The 22,558-nt window shown below is 35.1% G+C and overlaps 1 protein-coding gene across 4 annotated transcripts in view; it reads right to left on the bottom strand.

Moving 5' to 3' along the window:
- The window catches only part of LOC108969130 (paired box protein Pax-6), a 107,618-nt gene that overhangs the window by 57,877 nt on the left and 27,183 nt on the right, over nucleotides 1-22,558 (bottom strand). For 3 of the 4 annotated variants that reach the window (XM_018933680.1, XM_018933681.1, XM_018933683.1), the window contains 3 exons: nucleotides 7,416-7,581; nucleotides 7,129-7,309; nucleotides 1,030-1,957 (listed from right to left, as the gene is read on the bottom strand). In XM_018933680.1, coding sequence (XP_018789225.1) covers nucleotides 1,030-1,957; nucleotides 7,129-7,309; nucleotides 7,416-7,581 — 1,275 coding nt within the window. Of the gene's footprint in view, nucleotides 1-1,029; nucleotides 1,958-7,128; nucleotides 7,310-7,415; nucleotides 7,585-22,558 lie in introns of all 4 variants that reach the window. The other variant, XM_018933682.1, reaches the window with a different exon arrangement.

The following is a 22,558-nucleotide window of genomic DNA, read 5'->3' as shown; positions in this document are numbered from 1 at the left end:
CGACGCCACAAGCCACACTACGAATTTCACAATCGATTTATTGAAAACTAAGTTTGGTGAATGTGTTATCTCATGAAATGGCCGCCTCGGTCGTGCCATTAGACTTGTTAGACTATGTATGTATATGGCTATGCAGCAGTATCGGCCAATTTATGCTTGAAAATCTTTGAAAATTGGTTTCAGTGACTGGACTTCTGCAAGCGTGCCCATGGTGGTCACGCAAAATAAATCGAGTTGTATACATAAAGACATCGAATGTACTTTCACTTTCGTAGCGCTCTTATTGAAAAACGCGTTAGTGGTTCGATCTAAAAAATTTTTTTAGCAAATTATTTCGTTGCTTACAACAATAATATGTTCCGAGTTTTGTGAAGATGTCTTGTCAAAAAGTTAGATCAGTCAGTTTGGATAACAGCCAAATGTCAGAGTTGTCCAATATCAGCGATTCCGACGAATGAGTAGTTTCTTGTTGAGAGAAAGACCTGTACAAATTTTCAGATCCTTATCTCAAAAACTGAAGGAGTTGGCGGACGTATAGAAGAGCATGACAAAATCAACTCAGCTCATCACTCTGATCATTTATACAGGTACATACTTTGGAACTGTTAAACGTACTGTAGCACAGCTGAACGATTGTGGACATGTGCAAGCAGGGATGCTAGTTAAAGGTGTGGGCGTAGATAACTTAATGTGATATATGTACGTATGAGTTTTCGTGTGAGAGATGATATTATTAATTTATGAAATTTAAATAATATCAGTTAATACCTTCTCTAAGGGTACATATCGTGAATACATAAAAATACTGCTTTGTTATATTTGTTGGACAAGTAAGTAAATTGAATACCCCGTCAGATAACTCAACAAATCCAATCAGTTTGCTTAATATACGGTCTAATTTTGCACACTACATTAATATGTATGTACGTGTGTAATGTAAAATGTAATTCTATACAAACAAAAATATATTTTAACCGATATGTGCATTTTTTTATTGAACTTAACGAAAAGAAACACAGATGTGCTTACCTTTTTTCAACATTAAGTCATCGCTTATTGGGCATTTGCTGACTTGCGCTGACGATAAGCTCCCATTACTGCCATTGCCGCCGTTTCCATTTGCCATTCTACCGCCACCATGAGGACTAAGCGGTTGTACACCTGTTGCAAAGGCTGAAGCCAAAATTTTGGAGGGTGACGAAATAGCAGCACTACCAACGCTATTTGCGCCACTGGGCACAGCTCCACTGGAAAGTCCACTACTTAATGGCGGTGAGTACCATGAGGTGGAGTAGTGGCGTGGTGGCCAACACTGATTAACCACAGCATGTTGAGGATGGTGATGTGTGAGCGCTAACGTATTTGCGGTATGCGATTGAGTCGGTAGGGTTGTTGTTGAAACATGCATATGAGAATGAGACTGCGAATGCGTGTTTGGTTGAACCGGATGATGATCTTGATGAATTTGCGGTTGCATCTGCTGTGTATGATGTAAGTTATGGGGGGGTGCTGGGACCGATGATTCCATCTGTGCTGAAGTGACGGTAGATGGATGCAATGAGCCGACCCCAAGTGGATGATGGTCATTTAGTACGCGAAGCTTGTCATACATAGCATCTGTGGTAGTGTCTCTAACAGCTCCACTAACAACAGAGCTCCTATTCGCAAAGGCATCGCCTTCGCCGCAATCATTTACACTGCTCCCCACGCTGCCATCAGAATTTAGAGGTGTGTTCGTGGTCCGCAATTGTATATCCACAACGCTGCCTCCGCTAGAACCGCCCATAGATCCGCTGCCGGTCGTGCTGCCAATTGGATTGGTTGCTTTCGGGTTGCTGTTAGTACTGGCTACGCTGCCCCCATTACATTTACTGTCATTTGTCAGAAGCGAGCTATGTTGTTGTTGTTGTTCCTTTTGAGCGGCCAGATTGCGCAGTACTCGATTTATAGAGGAAACCTAAACAATTTGCCGAAAGCAGAGGTATATTCATATAAATTGTTTAATAATGCATATACAGCTAAAATTAATATATACATACATACGATAACTTACATAGATCAATATTCAAAATATGTCGGAAGGGAATACCAACCAGCCCCAGAAAGAAATTTTGGATTCGCTACTGATTCAGATGTACCATTGATACATACATGCATACATACATAAGTAAATGATTGGCTTCATAAAATTGAAAAGTAAAAATTTTGACATAAGTGCATGGCAGTTTTTTTAAATTGTTTGAACGCATTGCACCAACAACCTAAGGATTTGTATGGCATATATGGCTGGAAATGTTGTGATGTCGTAAATTGATGCTGTAAAATTCTTGTTAATGAAAAATTTTAAGATGTTAAGAAGTTTACATTATTCCCATCCTTTCCCGTTTGTTCACATGTACGGATATAACATTACTACCATACAAACATACAAATTTTTACGAATTTGTGTATGCAAGTAAGTTTTGGTTGTCAGCTCTTTGGATCCGCGCTAGGATGGAACCGATATAAGGGAAGAAGAAGTTAAAAGAGCCTGATTGCTTGTTTAGCTGCCGCCTGCCGCCTGCCGCCTGTCGCTTGTAGTCTAACTGACTACGGCAGCAGCTGTCGCACAATTTTGCCTAGATGCTTTTTACTCTATATCAATTCATTTACTTTTGTTTTTTGGTGCAGTTGTTGTTTTTTCGTTGCTCTTGTCATTGCCATTTTCTTTGTTGTTGTTTTTTTCAGTTTAATATGCTGCAATATCTGTTGTTGACAGCGCTGCAGAAACAGCAGCATTGACTGTGATTTAAAAGGCAGCACCAGGCAGACGCTTTGAGTCGGAAGGGGGAAGTTCAACTAACTGGAAAAATTAGGCAAAAATATCCTTTCACGAAAAAACAAGGGGTGCGAATGCAATGCCAGTATTAGTAAAATTTGAAAAGCGAAAATGTAGAAGAGCCCATTTTTTAAACCTGAAATGCTTCTTTTGCTTAAAGAAAAATTAGAAGCGAAAATGTTAAAGGAATGAAATACAGTTAAAAAGGCCATTAAAAGTTTCAGAATTGGACTTTATTATGTCAATAAAGTGAGCGTTTTGGAACTAATGGATTACCTAAACAAGTTACTTTAACATTTCCGCAATAACAGGTAAAAGTAAACGTCGAATACTTTAAAAAGAATAATATATTAAGTATATATATGTAGTAGAAATGTCTGTTCCTCCTTCCGTCCGTAAATGTATTCTAGAAATAGTCAGTTTGTGAGTTGTCTTAATTAAAATGAGAGAGGGTGTCTTTCTATTAACGATACATTTTTGTAACTAAACTGGATAAAATCGGGTGAAAACTTACCCCAGGCTCCACATAACTAATATCAGCAATTTCTAACATGTACCTGACTTAGTCAGTATAGACAATAGTTACAATTCTTTAAAAACTTCCATCTTTGCATCTGTTCACAAGAAAAGCGGTGTGAGCCGGGGGGTTGTCGTGGTACTTCTAATCGGCTGCGATGTCTTGTAGGATTCGATTGATCCTTCGTTTGAGTCTCTTGAGGACTTCCACGTAAAACTTGGCGTTCTTCTTCTCTTTTTTGGGCTAGAAGACGTTGGCGCGTGGTGTGCCACTTTGAAGATTGCCTCTTTGTCTCGGCATCATACTTAAAGATCCAAATTTTCTTGGCGCACCTTCACGTTCCGCAATAATCATAATCTGTAATAATGTCATGTACGACAGATTTTGATAAATTTAACATCTGGGAAATTAAAGGAATACTTAGTCGACGGTCTGAGTTCAAAACTTTGCACACGACAGTCACATTGTAGGTGAACTCATCCCGGCCCTCCAAAAAGACCTGGTGCCACCAAAACATACCCTTTCTTGCTAAAGCAACATCTGGATAAGACTGCTTGATCATATCAAACGTTTCTGTCACAGATTTACCTAGTTTCACACAGAATTTAATTGCGTATCTCTGCTCTAACGAACGCTCGTTCGTCAGCTATGAACGCCCTCTACCGAATCCAGTTGGTGCGCGCACGATCTGAAGTACAGTCGCGATCCTAATCAGTCCTATTATTTTCCGGACCAACCCTGCATACGACGAGTCGAGTTGAATTCCAACTAACTGCCAGTCCAACTATCCGTCTGTTCGTGTAATCGATAACTTGAGTAAAAATTGGAATATCGCTTGTTCACAGGCACCCTAGAGAGATGTGTATTGCAAATAAGCGAAATCAGATTATTTTCACGTCCATTTCATGCCGTTCAGCGAAAACATAAAAAGTAAGATAAAAATAATGACAAAAGTTTGGTACAGTAAGTATCAGTAAAGAAAGCAAATGCGGTTAAAAATTTTTATATGTCACATATAACAAACCAATAAAGCAACATTAACCAAACTTGCTGACCACCTCTTCGTACAGCGGAAAAAGGTTTGAAATCGGATCCCCAAATACATGAAAGTTTTTTTCAAAAATACTCAAAAGACAATAAAAACGTAAACAGAAATAAATTTTGCATAGTATATGATGCAGAAGGACGCCATAGAAGATGATGCTAAATTGAACAATTGGCACCGTTCACCTTTCAGTTTTAACCAAATTTGGTGCATAACATTTTCTTTATACATTTCTTTGTGCAAATACGACCCATATATTACAATTTTCAATTCCATCTAATGCTATTAAAGATATCGAAATAGATTTCTGCATAAATGGTATACTATCTCATGATACCATCTCCAACTGTCGAAACCGGACCATAAGTTTTCAATCGTTTATATTAGTTAATATGTGAGTTATATTAATAAAAGTCGCAGAGCGTCATATATATACGTATGAAAGAAATATTTTTAGTTCAGCATTTTTGTTTGCATTTAGATTACACATGTACACATTTGAGTCTAGATTCCTAGATTTTAATATAAATATATAATGAAACTAAGTGAGTCTAAGACCAATAATATAAAAAATTATGATTGTCATCCAACACAAACTAAACGATCGGAATCAAGTGCTTGTATAAAAAACTTTTTTTCATTTGAGGAGATATATTCACGAAATTTGGCATGGGTTATTCTTAAAGCAACGAATCTTCGAAGAACTTGTTTAGATTGGATCACTATAACATAGAGTTGTCATACAAGCTAAACAAATGGAATAAATCCTTGTATGGAACACTTTTTGATTTGACATATTTACCAAATCTGTCATAAACGACATCTCACAGTTAATTTGCATTCAACGCTACATATTTTTTATTTGACTAGTAGTTATTTTGAATGCTCCATATAAGGAGGTCATGTTTTTTTGCTATTATATCTGTAATTTATTTAATCATTTTTCAAATATTTGGTATTTTTTATTTTCTCTTTTACAATACTTTAGATAGTATTATTTTGCTAAAATAACTTGGACTTTATTTTATTATGTTACCAATTTGATTCTGCCCTTTGTGTTTGATTTTAGTTGGCATTTGATTATTGCTATTTGTTGTAGCATTTGCATTGTAATCAAATTCAGTTATTGTATTGAACTTTTTGTGGGTACATCATTTACGTTATTGTTTACTAAGTGAACGGAGAAATCGTTTGGCGTAGTAGAAGTGCTGTTAGCGCGTGTTTGGCAATTGGGAGTTAAAAATGTGCGGTCATGTGACAAGATGGCAGGATGTCAGTATTCTCTTTGACTTAGTATGCACTACCTTACAACTTTTGTAGGGGTGTCTATTCATGTGGAAAAATCACTACAGAAATGTCGCAAACTGAGAGATAGTGAAAAAATGCATAAATAATTATCATATAAAATTTCGAGGGACTTCGTATTTGAACCAACATGTAGTGTTCAATATAAATTATAATATTGCACATTTTCTGTTAATGCAAGTATGATCATATATCTACATAAGTTTTGCAATTTAAAAATGTAATAAGAGATATAAATTTATAAGAAAACCAGAAAATCGTTAATTTTTCGTTATCTCGACAACTGAGGGGCTCGTTCGGGTATATATGCACATACAGACAGACGGAAAAAGGGAAATTATGAATGCGGAAAAGAATGAAAATAGTTACTATTTTTTATATTTTTTTAGATATATTTTTTGTAAACAATGAGTTTGGATAAACGACAAGTGTTTGTTAATTTGAGCACATTTGATACAAAAATCGTATCTTAATACAAATATGCATATCGAAAACGATATTGCTCCTATTGTTAAAATAATATTCCAATTAATTTCTGTGAATAATTTGTCTAGGACTCTTAACAGCCGTTATGTTCTTACACATGTATATATGTATGTATGTATTATATAAACAGAGTATGTGGAAAAAAATATAAAGTAAAAGAGGTCTTGTTAGTTTCGCCACAGTGTCCCTAAGGGTTTAAAACCAATGCAAACCGATCAGTCTTTAAGCCAAAAGGTATCAATAATGCTCGTATATTTTCCTCTGTATATATCTAAAGACTTACAATCCGTCAACCACTTAGCATCCTAAATTATTCACCCCCAAATTAAATATTAAATAAAAAATGTCATTCCGTCACGCTTGTCACGACGACAATGAGGTTTTCACACTCTTCTAACCAAAATTGATGCCCTTACTTCCAATTGGCTTCAACACTCACGCATAGAAGCTGTGCGCACGTCAATTTGCTGGCTGGAATGAATAAAAGCGCGTTTCAACCATTGAAGCGTTTAAGCAAGAGAGCGAGAAGTAAATAATAAAGAAAGTTGAATAGAGCAAATAAGAAATGCTAAATATGTGCTTAAATGATTGCGTCAGTAAGGGTGGGTGAGGTGTCAACAATTGGGAGAAAAAAGAAATTAAGGACAATGGGGGTCGTGCAACTAAATGAAAGTTGGTGACAACACGAGCAAATCTTAAAAATGAAGTTAACATAGCAGATAGCATTAATAATGTAGAAATTCGGTATTTCGAGATTACGCGCTCATATGTGTGTACATGCTTTGTGGTTTTTTTCTAGTGTCTACATACACTTGGATAAATTTTTGGCCCATCTGCGGTTAGGGTGAAAAAAGGTAAACCGACGATACAAATTTTCTGAACATTTTACATTTTATAAAAATTTTATACAATTATTTTATATGTACGTGTATATTTTGATTTTGTTGAATAACTTACGCTAGGTATATTTTCGTTTGTGCAAATGCATTCCTGCAATAACCGGTCACGTATCTCCCACGCAAAAATGCTAGGACATTCGCGTTTGTAAAGTGAAATCTTACTCACAACCTCTGCGGTGGCCACTCGTGGCTTAGAACCACCAATAGCTCGTGGTCGGATGCTTCCAGTTTCATAATATCTGAAATAAATTCATCAAGAAAAGAAAATTGTAGTAAATGGCTTTTTATGTAGATATAACGTTTGATTCACTTTAGCTTTTAGATAATTTAATTATTACTACTAACCTGCCCAAAATCTTACTGACGCAGCCATTAGAAACTTGCAATATGCGAGATATATCACAAGGTCGTGCTCCTGAGTGGGCCAACTCAACGATTTTTTGACGTGTAGAATCAGGTAATGGGCGTCCTCCCACGAATACGCCACCTAACTGATTTACACCACTATGACCTGCTAAGACAAGAAAATTAATCATAACAATTAATGATTCTCAACTTCATAATTAATTACAAAACATTCAAATAATAACTAAACAAGTAAGGAAGGCTAAGTTCGGGTGAAATTGAACCGATCAACATAAAGCCTACCAAAACTTTGAAATTCTTTTAATAGGTATAAGGGAGCCAACCGCAGTATTGATCCAATTTTGTCTATTTTTGACCAGATTGACGAATATATAAGACATAACACTTGTGTAAGATGGTATAGCCAACCCTGGTCCTGGGATCACGGATGATCCCAGATCACGGATCATCCCACGGATGAGCTCAGAAAATGGGATGAGGCTGATTAGCTTCGCAGGGGCCCTGAAGTATGATTGTCTTTAGTACTAGATCCAATACAATAAACTTCATCACGGTACATGGCTATCTCAAGATTGAAAAATTTAAAACCAGATCGATCATACTGTGATAGTGTCCTTAACTTGTGTACGCTGTCAAGACCTAACATCGACTCGGGCCGCAGAACTAAACAGCGAAGGTACAATCTTCAATAAGAGTGTAGAGCTGTTGGCGTACTGATAAGGAGCATACATCATCTCCAAGCCGACCGATATCAAACGAGGTTTCAGGCAAGGCAACTCCCTTTTGTGTGACTTCCTCAACCAACTTCTGGAAAAAACAATTCGCGCTACAGAACTAAAGAAGATCTTTTCTCCAGAATGGATAAGGTAGCGACTGGTGGTGAACGAGGATAAGACAAAATATCTAGTGTGATAAAACAAACTGTCGTCGCACTCGCGACTAGGCACCCATATCACTGTTGACAGTCATATCTTCGAAGTTGTTGACAATGTCGTCCAGCATCAACACCACCGCAGAATATCTCTTGCCAGCAGGTGTTACTTTGAACTGAGTAGGCAATTGAGAAGTAAAGTCCTATTTCAACGAACAAAAACCAAACAATATATGTCATTCAATGTTCTCGTCCTGCTATGTGGTGCAGAGGCGTGGACGATGACAACATCTGATGAGTCGATGTTACGAGTTTTCGAGAGAAAATGTCTGCAAAAGATTTATGGTCCTTTGCGCGTTGGCCTTGGTTAATATCGCATTCGATGGAAGGATGCACTGTATGAGATATATGACAACGTTGACATAGTTCAGCGAATTAAAAAGTTGTGCGAATGAACGAAAACACTCCAGTTCCAGTATACAACGCAGTACCCACCGGGGGAAGCAGAGGAGAGGAAACGCTCCACTCTGTTGGAAGGATCAGATCGAGAAGACCCTAACTTCGCTTGAAATCTCCAATCGGCACCACCATCCGAAAAGAAGGAACGACTGGCGCGCTGTTGTTAACTCGCCTATAACCGCATAAGCGGTTTCTGCGCCAGTAAAGAAGAAGAAGAAGAACTATGCTTGTGGAGTTTTTGGAACAATTTGTGAAGTTTTTTTCTATTACAACTTTAGACATTTGTATATGTATATATACACATTCTGTAGCACTCACTCTAAAGCCATTTGCGTTGCGAAAATATTTGATATAATTCTGAACAATCCTATTTAGACGATCACTTATCCTTTTTGTTGGAAAAGTCATCCTTTTCATTTCTATTATCTTTTATCCCATCACATTGAAATTGCTGTTAAATCCGGTTTTTATCCTCTAATGAAATTTAGTTCCGGATGAGAACTTAAACGCAAAGAAACAACAAGTATGTTTCTTATATTAATTTGATAGCAGAAGCGTCGATTCCTGCTCAATATGTCATGATTTTAAGTGGTTTGGAATAAATGCAAAATATTTTTTTGTGCTTTTAAGCCTTTTATACCAATACTCTAGCAATGAAAGGGAACACTATTAACGCACATATTATATTTGAATTCCCTTTCTAACGCCGTGCAGACATCACTGTCTTAATCAGAGATGAGAAATATTGAGGGTGGGATAAATATAGTATGTGTATGTAAGGTTTACGTAACCTGTATATCAGCCGAATATGCTTTTTGCATAATAGCAACTGGCAATCTTTACACATTGATTTGCTACGCGATGTTAGACGTCAAATCATTTTTTTTTTATCAAATTGACCAAAATTCAAAATTTAGTAAATGAGATCAAATAAATGACTTTAACTACTCTTCTTAAAAAGATTGTCGTACTTTGTCTTTAGTAAAGCCAAGATTAAACTTTAAGAATATAAAATATAATATTGTAAAAAACTACGGTAATCATGTGTAAATTTTTTCCGGTTTTATCAAATGAGAAACTTAAATAAAAACACATAGTGACCCTGAGTTAAATTTGGGCTAATGTTTATAGAGAAACATTTAAGAGGGTGAGAGTTGGAAACAAATTAAAAGGGTTTTGCTCGGTTGATTGGACTTTATATGCTATATATTGAATCAGTTTTATTGAAGGTATCTTTTTGAAGCTTTCATCGTGCTTCATGTTTGAAAGAAATCAATACGATTAATTTAGTTAGAAATTTATGCTTGAAATACGCTCTGCTTTGTTGCCACTTCAATAGGCACCCATAACGATTGTTGTCAAACTACATTTAGCGCAAATAATAGGATACACTGTTCACTTGTTTTTTGTTGGTTTCATAAATGTCACGACTAATGAATTTGGTTTGTATGTCAAAAACCAACCAAAAGGATAAAAGGTTAGGTGATTAGATAATTTATAAGGGTTTTGCGGTTTACAATTTAGAATAAAGATGTTATATGCACTTAAATATTTTGCACTATGTGTATATAATACATAATTAGTATTAAATATCTATACCCATACATATATATTCAAGGTTGGTTCTGAACTTAGAGAATCGAGAAGCTTTTCTAAATTTTAAAATAAGTATTACTTCAAACTCGTAAAATTTCAAAAGATCATGTCGATTGAGAAATACTTTCAGGCAGCGTTTGAAAAACTACGCTACTCCCGTAGCATTCCATTTTGCTCTCCCTTTGTCGGGATAACTATGTAAAATAGCTCTCACATTTGTAGTTGTAGCACATGAAAATTTTAATTAGCTCTGCTCTACTACCTCTCCCAATTTTTTAGCTACCGCTGTGCATAGCACAGCACTTAAGTTTTGCTTACTGCTAAAGCTGTAGTTTTTTACCTAACAAAACTCCGAGAAGTAAAGAGCACATACTTTTACATTGTTATCCTATGGCTCTGCTATAGCTACCGTTTCACTTTGTTGGGAGGCATAGCATAGCAATAAATTTTGTTGCTACGTAGTAGTAAATGAAAACCCTGCTTTCAGACTCTATTAACTCAACTTCAATTAATCCACGAAATTATTGTATAAAAAAATTTTAGAAATCTTTGGTATCTTATTGACTTATATTATAGGTCATGGTCTCGTTTATTTTTATTAGCATGTTTAGATTTATGTCTTCGATATTTAAATAATATTGAAGCCAACCTAATTAATTGAAATAACATATGTATGTACATATGTATATGTAATATATACTGAACTAAATACTATATACACTATAGTATGCGATGCGTAGAAGATGAATACATTCTTATAAAATAAGAAATTAAAATTGTAGTGACACAATTAAAACTTCCTCGCAGTCCACAATATGAACTTTGCATGTATTGTCTTTATAGGAAAGTCAAAACTAATCATTTACATTGGATGGTTAGAATATTGACTTTTTAGTTTGACAATATACTTTTTTGAGGAAACTAAAAGAAACAAAACTATATACGACACAATTATCTTTACAATGTTTCACAATGTTGGTGTTTAAGAGTGTTATTCCAAATATAAATGTGTAGAGATTGTACTACTTTACTACACTGAATATGAAAGTGCTCTATGTGTGTTTCAATGGACCTGATCCCTGTGTCCTTAAGAATACATTTCCTGAATTACATTTATTCAACATTTCTATAAAAATGGATTGTTCTCCATATATGGATAAAAATTTTCATCTCGTGGATGATGGAGTACCTTCATTTCATGTAAAATAAGTTATCCATTTGTTATCGCAGATCCTTAGACAAGACCATATAATTCGACTCTGCATATCACAGGTGTATGCCATGAACCAGCTGCGGGAAATTTCTTTTGGAACCGCTCTCTCACTACACAACGTCACATGTACATAAGTATGTATTATTACTTACTTGGATATTCACACTGAAAAATATGTAATTTCTTTTTATTAACAAGTCCCAACCTGACAACGGGTTGTAATACCCAAGTTTTAAGGAAAGAAATCTGTTCACTCCAACATTAGAGAGGAGTATTCTATGAAATATCCCAAATATTTTTAGAGAGATGTGCAAACTTGCACATACGCACATATGTACATTTATACATATGTGACCTGGTCAACGAAAAGGGAGCTAACGTGCGAAAACTAGTTTTGTGGGAAACAGCTGTTAAAAAAAAGCATCTCATCTTCCATCCGAATCAACTAAAAAGTGAAAATTGATTATTTGACACTTAAGCCCCCTTTCCGTAGACCAGGTCACATATATTAAAATAATATCAGCAATTCTTCTGATTTTCCGCATATAGCTCCGCTGATTATACTCTACCACACTTCGTTGTCAGTAATGTCATAAATAACTAATGCAAGTTCATATGTATGTATGTACATATATGGTACATATAAAAATCTATAGTATGCGTACATACGAACCCTACACAATGTAGCAGACAATAACGACAATAATGTTAGCCAACTGGAGAAGTAGCTAAAGCAGTAGCAGTAACATTCATTTCACACTAAATACAACACAAAGCGACCACAATGAGATTCAATGACTGTTATGATCATTCAATGTATATAGTATGTATAATGTAGATATATGGATGTAAGTATTATATGTGTTCATATGTAATTAATATGTACCAATAAATAAAGCGAACAAATAAAACCTGAAATACTGATGTCCTAGGTGTACAGTAAGGATCCAAGCATCGTTTTCTTTTCACACAAAAATGTTGCATCGATTCTCTCCTAAGCTTGGCCTGTCAAATTTGCGAGTTAATTTCTCAAAATTTTTCGGGTTCGTTTGTTCTTTTCTCAAGATGTTGCATTCTAGCCAGAAAACAGTGCAACATTAAATGTTATAGTGACGCTTTGAACGACACAAAAGCGTATACATTATCAGCGGACACTATCTATCTTATGAGAGCGCAAAGTAAATGAAAACTCACCACCGTGCATAACGTGGATATTCCTGAAAATTGGTTTAATCCCGAGTAAGCTGATTACTCTCTTGCAACGTAAATGTGTCACTATCGATATTTTTAGTAATTGAAAAAACTTCAATATATTTGAAAAACATTTTTAAACTAAATCAACATTGCTCAAAAGAAATTGTTGTTTACAGGCATACATTTTGACAAATTTTGATATGAGCGGCAAGTACAGAAGAGCGGCACTTGGTCCCTAATTCCACTATGAGAGTTGCCCTGCAAAATTTATTAATCGTTTTTGATATTTTTTTTAATTCAAGGTTGTTTGCTAATTGTAATGAATAACTTAATATTGTTAAGCTCAATAATGGAAATTGCAAATGAGTTGATGAAAAACTATTATAGTCTTGCAATCAGTTGCTAAAGAGTGTTATAGTTTTATTCACCCGGGAAAAGTTGAAATCCGGAGAGTAAAAAAGTTACAGTTTGTACAGAAGGGCAGAGAGACAGACAGGCAATCAACCGGATTTCAATTTTTCCCGGGTGAATAAAATATAATATTTCGATATCTTCATGATACTTGGTATACAGATTCTCTATTACTAAAAAAACAGAGTTCGTAGATGGGTGTATTCGGTCCACTGCCACTCCTAAAAGCGCCGTTATCCGAAAATGTATAAAGTGCCATAACTGAGGAAGTATGAGAAAGATATATGGGAGCTAGTGTGAAAACTGACTAACTGATTTCAACAAAATTTAGTACGTAGCAGTTTTCTATCATTCTTATGTCACATTGTAAAAATGGACGAAATCGGACAATAACCACGCCTACTTTCCATATAGCATATTTTTAAATTCCACTTGATTCGTCCAGCTTGCAGGACACAAAAGAAGAAGCAAGGAATACAACGGGATACAACTTTGCACGAATGATGTCTTTAGACCACAAATTGGCACCTTATGATCACAAATTGTTTAAGTCCAATAAAAAGTGTTCAAATCTCTAGGTTCCGAATATTTACACCCTGGTACCTATAGTTGAAAGTATGGAGTCATATGTAGAAGTTCACGTAAGTGAGGAAAGTTCTCTGATCGCCATTCACTTGGGAGTGGCCAGAAACGATTATTTTACATGTGGTTCAAGCGGCTCAAGCAGCTCACGACTTCCGGTCTTTAACCAAGTATCCTCTGGGTAGCCTAAGAACATCCGTTTGAAGGCGACCTGAAGTGAGAAGGCGAAACATCCCCTCCACAAGGTTGTGCGCTGGGTTTGGGACAAACCACGTAAAACACGTCCCTAATGTCTCGGACGAGAGACAAGAGAATCGTCGATTTCAAAGCTACTTTCGACAGCACGAAAAGCAGCTGCCTTTGTGCCGCGATGTCTGAGTTTGGTATCCCCACAAAGCTAAAACGGCTGTGTAAACTGATGTTGAGCAACACAAAAAGCACCAAAAGCTCCGTCAGGAATGTTGTTTCAAACAACGCGACTTGCAGCGCAGCAAATGGGTCATGGCAGTGAACGAGGGTAAGAAGAGATATCTCCTGTCATGAAACAAACAGTCGTCACATTCGCAACAAGGAACCCACGTTACTGTTGACAGTCATAACCTCGAAGTTGTAAATAATTTCGTCCAATTAGGAACCAGCATCAACACCAACAACAACGTCAGCCTCGAAATTCAACGAAGGATATCTCTTGCCAACATGTGCTACTGCGGACTAAGTAGGCAATTGAGAAGTAAAGTCCTCTGTCGACGAACAAACTCTATAAGTCACTTATTGTTCCCGTCCTGCTATATGGTACAGAGGCACGGCAACGTTGCGAGTTTTCGAGAGAAAAGTTCTGCGAAAGATTTATGGTCCGTTGCGCGTTGGTCACGGTGAATATCGCATTCAAAGCTGCTACGCTGGCTAGGTCATGTGTTCCGAATGGACTAAAACACTCCAGCTCTGAAAGTATATGACGCAGTACCCGCCGGGGGAAGCAGAGGAAGAAGAAGACCTGCACTCCGTTGGCAGTACCAGGTGGAGAAGGACCTGGCTTCACTTGGAATATCCGATTAGAGCCACGTAGCGAAAATAAGGGGCGTTGTTGTTAACTCGACTATAACCGCGTAAGCGGTTTCCATGCCAGTAAAAAGGTCCCTATATGAATTTGGATCGAAAATATCGGACAATGTGGGACATATATAACTGAAATTAAGGTATAATCCTTTTTTTTTAACTCATAACACTGTATCTTTGCGCTTAAAATAGATAAATTTGAAAACTTGGCCTAGCTCCTACATAACTAATATCAAGATTTTCGAACATATGATTGGGTTTACACCTCAAAGTATTTCCCCGGCTTTGATTGTTGCAAGTTGCAAGAGTATAAAATGTTCAGTTGCACTTGAACTTAGATCTTTTTCAATTGTTTTTTTGGTTTATGATAAAAATTGGAATATTTTTACTAGTTATAATGGAGCATTTATACGAGTAATAGATGTAAACCTGCGTCTCCTTTTACCAAAATTACTGTACGCTGGCAGTAGTTATGTGATGTTATTTTAATTTTTAAAGAAAAAAGTATTGATATGAGTCTTTTATGATGCTTATGATTTGACATATAACAGTTTTAGGTATGAGTTGTTTTGAGTTCTACCCTAAATAGAAAAAAAGTAACCTATGTTCTCTGGTTCTAAGCTACCGCGCCACCAATGTTCAGCCAAATCGATTCAGCTGTTCTTGAGTTGTAAATTGTGTAACCAACATCACTTTCTTTTTTATATGCCTATAGACAGCGACCTTAAATATCTTCTGCAGGACGTATATCCAACATAAAGAAACAAGATATCTTCATGGGAGCCAGGGCCGGACAATAAGTCACATGTATAAATTTTAATATATGTGTAAAAGTAATAGTTTTATATATTCGCATTATAATACAATTTAAAAAAAACAATGTTTTTAAAACAATGTTTTTTTTAAATAGTAGCACTTATTGGTTTTGGATTTTTATTTAATATTGATCAGCTGAAAGTTTTACATACACAGCCAATTTTGAACCTTGTAAAAAATTAAAAATGTTGTTAACTCACGGTGGATTGGCGGATATAGGTGCAACATACTTATTCAATGAAGTACAAAAGCTATTGAGAAAAATTGCTCATAATCCAAATTTATTTACGACAATATGGGTGTTTCTAACACTTTCTGTGTCCGTTGCTAATGGAGCAGGCAGTTTCTCAAATTGAAACTTATCAAAGTGTTATCAAACTTCAATTTTTTTGTGGTATTACCGTTTCCAACTCTGTGCCAGAGAGATTGACTAAAGTGTGGAGAAAGTACCAAGCAGTTGTAGCTGAACATTTATTTAGGAGAAATATAAATAAGTAAATAAACTATTTTATATAATTGTAAGCTATTTTTACTCAGTTACTTTGTAAAAATACACAGAAAGGTAAAACATTTATTGAGATCGTAGAGTAAAATGCAATATAATATTTCTAGGAATATACTGTTTGAGTAATATTAAAAATTTGAAGCATTTAGGTGCTCTAAAACAAACTGCTAAACAACTATTTACAGCGGTCGACAAAAGTCTACCCAAGTAGGAATGCAGTTTTGTTTTAATTCATGTTTTATTTGAAATAATAAAAAGAACGTCCAATATAAACGTGACGAACTATTCGACTAGCTCTTCAGTAAGGTACTAAAACTGAAAAATTTGTACAAGGTACAGCTTTCTGCCCGGTCCAAAAGCATGTCGAACGAGGGTTTTAGCTTGTTGGCCGGTATGACCACCAATATGCGGGTGCAAGCCGTTTGAGTAGGCTCTACGTCTGCATAACGCTTTCCCTTCATGGGTTATGCATTTTTCCGAAAAGGAAGAAGTCGCACGGTGCCATATCAAATGAATACGGTATTAATGGTTAAAATGTGATTTTGGATCAAATAATCGGTCACAAGCGTCGAATCGAATGTTGGATTCTCAGCAATTTTTGGTCGTCAGTCAACTAGTGCTGACCAAACCGTACACACACCTTTCCTAAGCCCAAATGTGCGGTCAAAATGCAATAAATCGATGTTTTGGAGCTGTGCAATTTCATTTCCATGAATTTAAATGATGACTTCGGCTGATTTTTGATGAAGTCACGCATAGTTTCGACGAAATTTCCGGTGATCACGGATTTTGATTGGCCCACATGTTGATCGTCATTTATGTCCTCACGACCACTTTGAAAACGTTGAAACCACTCGTGCACTCTGCTACGGGATAGGCAATTATCGCCATAAACTTGTTTCATCAATTAAAACGTTTCGGTAAAAGTAAAAGTAAGTGTAATGATGTACTCTCTCAACTTGCGTTCCAAAAACTGCGAAACGTGGAATGTTTAAATTCAGGCTCTGTAATGAAGTATTTATTTGACATGGAGCATTGTAAAGCAGCCATTCCTTTATAATGTGGTCCGTGTGTTTCGTATCATTATTTATATAACAATTTGATTTTTTCTTAGGTTTTTAAAAATTGTTTGTACTGTTGGTTTTCCTAAATGTACCCGTTTCAATAATTTACCAAATGGTTTATTTTCATTTGTATAGTTTTTTACAACAGGGTCTTGCACACCAGTTAACATTTTTTTTTTCGGGAGAACCGTTGTGACAGCTATATATCACTAAAGTTATATGATTATATTAAAATGTGCTTAATATTATATATGTTTATATAAAGCTTCAAATTATGTAAAGCATTAATACAAAATTAAAAAGAAATCACACTTTTCAAAAAAAAAAAACCAGTAAGGAAAGGCTAGGTTCGGGTGTCTCCGAACATTTTATACTCTCACATCAAATACCGTATTTGTGTAAAGTTTTATTCCGCTATCATCATTGGTTCCTAATGTATATATTATACAGAGAAGGCATCAGATGGAATTCAAAATAGCGTTATATTGGAAGAGGCGTGGTTGTGAACCGATTTCACCCATATTTCGTACATGTCGTCAGGGTGTTAAGAAACTGTTATGTACCGAATTCCATTGAAATCGGTCGAGTACTTCCTGAGAAATGGTTTTTGGTCCATAAGTGGGCGACGCCACTCCCATTTTCTTTTTTTAAAAAATTCCTGGGTGCAACTTCTTTCTGATATTTCTTCCGTAAAATTTAGTGTTTCTGACGTTTTTTGTTAGTCGGTTAAAGCACTTTTAGTAATGTTCAACATAACCTTTGTATGGGAGGTGGGAGTGGTTATTATCCGATTACTTCCATTTTTGAACTGTATATGGAAATGCCTAAAAGAAACGACTCTATACAGTTTGGTTGACATAGCTATAGTAGTTTTTGAGATATATACAAAAAAGTTAGTACGGGGCGGGGCCACGCCCACTTTTCCAAAAAAGTTACGTCCGAATATGCCCCTCCCTATTGCGATCCTTTATGCCAAATTGTACTTTAATATCTTTATTTATGGCTTAGTTATGACACTTTATATGTTTTCGGTTTTCGCCATTTTGTGGGCGTGGCAGTTTGCCGATTTTGCCCATCTTCGAACTTAACCTTCTTATGGAGCCAAGAAATACGTGTATCAAGTTTCATCATGATATCTCAATTTTTACTCAAGTTACAGCTTGCACGGACGGACGGACAGACGGACGGACAGACAGACATCCGGATTTCAACTCTACTCGTCACCCTGATCACTTTGGTATACATAACCCTATATCTGACTCTTTTAGTTTTACGACTTACAAACAACCGTTATGTGAACAAAACTATAATACTCTCTTTAGCAACTTTGTTGCGAGAATATAATCAAGTTAACGTGTAGTATGAATGCAAATTTGTTATACTTGTACTATGCTATAGATTAATATCGAAAATAAGTGAAATCGGTCCACGGTGATTTTAATGTTGGAGAGACCAATTGTTAAAATTATGGTTATTTACATACATGCCTTTGAAGTACAATAAAAATTTCAGCTGTATTCATAGCTTAATTTTTCTGTAGTAGATGCTAAGGTTACACGTGTTTTATGAGTTTTGCGATTTTCGTTTGTTAAAAGCTCAGATCATGAATTCTTGGCCAAAAACAATACTGCACAATGCTTCATATTCGCCAGATATGGCTCAGTGTGACTTTTTCCAATTTCCAGAAATAAAGAAAACCTCATCGCTGAAAGAGCTAAAAGTTATTCCAAACATCGAGTTTGAACAGTGTTTCGACGATCGGAAGAAGTCCTAGCATAAGTGCATAATATCGAAAGAATACTATTTGCAAGGCGATAATATTAATATAGACGAATTAATAAATAAAATAAAAAAATAAAAAATTTAACACACTTCGTATAGTACTATATATACGATAAAGCTCTGAGTTGTCTCGTTCTTATATTGCAGCCCTTTTTAAGTAACTCAGAACTCGTATACCCTTAAAATGACTATATACTCATTTTATAGAATTGTAATTTCTTTTTATTCTTTTCTACCAATGTGTACTACAATTTTAACTATACGTTTTGGTGCGAAAATACGTTAAAACGCAGCAATAGCAATATTTCAGTTTATTGATCACAATCGATACGAATCTTTTTTGATAACTAGTTGGATCTTTTTTGGATGATTCTGCGTCCGAGTAACGGTAGGATTTATAACTGATATTTGAGGTATACTCAGAGGAAAGACTTCTAATAAACTGATTAGACCAGTCTGACTGTCCAATCCTTAAGTGGACTTCAAAATACAAAGGCTGAGTAGATTAGTAAATCACAGTAGAGACAAAGTAAAGTTATGTGATTGTATGAGTAGTCATCACACGTTCCACAATATAATCAAAAAGGGGATGTGCTCTGTCACGATTTTTTTTTTTGGTCTTCGCGTGTTCAAAATTGTACGCATTGTTTGTAGCCACTACGACTTTGTTAATGATGTTGTTAGATACTTTGCTATTAATAAAATAATTTGGGTTAACACTCGACTATGTGTCTACTGGACAGCTTGCCGGCTGACTTACCAAATAAAGAGGCACCTAACAAAAGGGGAGAGTGATTGCCAACCCCTACAGAAGCAGAAAATGTACACACGCGCTGACATCCATGATTCAATGTAGTATATCTTTCATATATGTGAAAAGATGTAATGTGTGAAAAACAAGAAGAAAAAAATAAACAAAAATGTCATAGAAAGCCTAACAACTCAGCAACAATTGTTGTGCATATAAAAGTAACAAAGAATGACAATGCAAATCCTATTTTCAGAATGTATATGGCTAATTTTTTTTATCCCTCAATAGCCTTTACATTGTCATGTCGAGTCGATTGCCGTGCCGAAATTTATTGTTACACCAATTTACACATTTGTTAGACATGCGTACACACACAGTATACGCTTAAAATAAACGGTACTGTCAGTAGTTGCTGCCCTTTTTTAGGTACAGTGTTGGAAAAAATTATAAGGACAAAGAGGAGTGTTGAAATTCTTTAGTTCTTTTGTAAATCAAACGATATGCAATAAATAATTGAAACGATATCTTTTACTGAGATAATTCATTAACATATAAGTAGTTATCTATTGTTTATTTGTGTTTAAAAAGCAAAAAAGGACATATTTTGTATAGAAGCTTGGATATAATAATAAGGACAAACTTTAATTGCTACATTTATTTTATTTAAATAGTATTACTTTTTCTATCTTTAAATCTTATATTTCGTTTTCACTTCTTTAATTAAACACCTTCTGACATTTTCGCAACATAGAATGGACATTCTATACGAATGAGATTCAATGACCCGCGATTTTACCAAGAAATTCCTTATTAGTGACATATGCTTTTCCACATGGAACAACATTGGAGTAAGGTTTCTTAGATAAGCTGTGTCACACATATTGACTCTTATGCAATAAATTGACCCGACTCCAGCCGCCGAAAAGCATACCCCTATCATTGAAGCTCCACCTCTGGGTTTAATTATTTTTTGTGTACATCTGATGTCAATAACATCATTTCGAGGTAGAAGCCGTTCAAAAGTTTTGGCAGAAAAATTTACTTTTGTTTCATCTGAACATAGGCCGATGACCAAATTTTTACGAATCTTGCTTCGCAATCCTCTTCGTAACATATTTTTTTCCTTGAAAACGAAACTTTTCTTGCATATCTTTCATTTAGTACTTTTTACAAATTATGTGTCTATTATTTTTTCCAACACTGTACATATATAACGTACGCAATTTTTTCTTAGTCGAAACAAAGTGAAAAAGTCGACTGAATAAAAATTATTTACTGATTTATTGCACAACAATAATTTCAGATCCACACTTTATTTACAAATATACAAATACGCGCATGTATATGAAACCATGCTTGTATCTTCAATATATATGTATACATATAGTAAATATGTGTTGTATCCGAACGATATTTTCGCAAATCGTTCATATTTTGTATATTGGGGTCGTTTACAAAAATCTTTTCTGTGAAACAACACCTAAAAAAATTTAATTAAACATATTTTATATGTATTTATATTGCTTAAGAATATCGTTCTTATGAATATATTATTTTGGTATTTGCTTACGTATGAATATTAATTACCTACAGAAATAAAATTAAAAACAAACAAACGTTAGTTTCGGTATAGCCGAAACTAGAATACCCTTCACGAATAAAGAAAACGATTTTATTGATCCAGTTTTTTGACAGCTGTGTATATGATATAATAGATTTCTTCAGGTATTGTACCCTTGCCTTGGATAACAATCCATGTGAATCTTTATGAAATACCTATGTCATATAAAAAAAGATTTCCTATATAAAAACTTGATTTTGATCGTATAGTTTGTATGACAGATATATGCTATAGTAGTATGATATTAGTTTAGATTTCAATGGAAAGTTTTGCGCACTTCTTTTTCTCCCCAGGAAGGCAAATGATTGCTCATTTATATATGTATGTATTTACATAAACATTAGTATGTACCATACTAGTTTTACCCACGGTTTCGCTCGTATTGAATTCCTTAATAAATTAACAATCCACAATCCACGCTCCGGAAGGCCTGTCGTCGAAAATTGCGATAAAATCGCTGAATTGGTCGAAAGAGACCGGCATAGTAGCAAGTCAAGAGCTGGGCATGAGTCATCAAAAAAAATTTTATGAACAATTGAAAATTCAGTAAAAATACCGCAAGACTTTTTTGACAACCTAATATAACGAAGACGATTGCAATGTTTTTTTGATTTGCTAGATTTTAAAATTTTCGTCAAACAATCATACTAGCAAACATATTTATCTGTTATCAAATTTCTTTCACAATCATTTCGACTATAATTAATTTGTTCAGAATCTTTAGTATTAAGTATCTTATGTTATGTTCTTTCTAATACCATTAGGAATATGTGTACAAAGTTCTTGATGATTGATTAAGTGGATTCAACGTGAAAGTGTTACAAACTAACTTACTTACGTACTTAAGGTAGTAGTTTGGCAACTTGGGTTCAAAAAATCGAAAATTTTTTTTGCTTAATTTCAAAATATACTGTGAAAATTTCAGACAGAAATTCGAAATATTTAGGGAGTTATAACGAGTTTCCTAGAGCGCCTCTCTCTCAGAGTTGTTGAACTTTAAACGCGTTTTTCTCAAAACATTGTTTTTTTGGTGGCTCGGGTCCTAACTTTTTTAATACTAAACCGATTGCTTTCAAATTTTACACACTCATAGTTCTCGTCAATACTAACGAAAATTTTTTTCACCCATAACTTTTTATTTTATAACTCTTTCTTTGCTAAAATAAAAGGAATTTTTTTTCAAAGTCTGCCATTTTGTTAT

This window comes from Bactrocera latifrons, unplaced genomic scaffold (genome assembly GCF_001853355.1).
Source record: "Bactrocera latifrons isolate USDA-ARS-PBARC rearing strain unplaced genomic scaffold, ASM185335v1 scaffold_240, whole genome shotgun sequence".
Classification (NCBI taxonomy): domain Eukaryota; kingdom Metazoa; phylum Arthropoda; class Insecta; order Diptera; family Tephritidae; genus Bactrocera; species Bactrocera latifrons.
The sequence above is the reverse complement of the archived record's forward strand: the minus strand, read 5'-3'. Positions and strand labels throughout refer to the sequence as shown.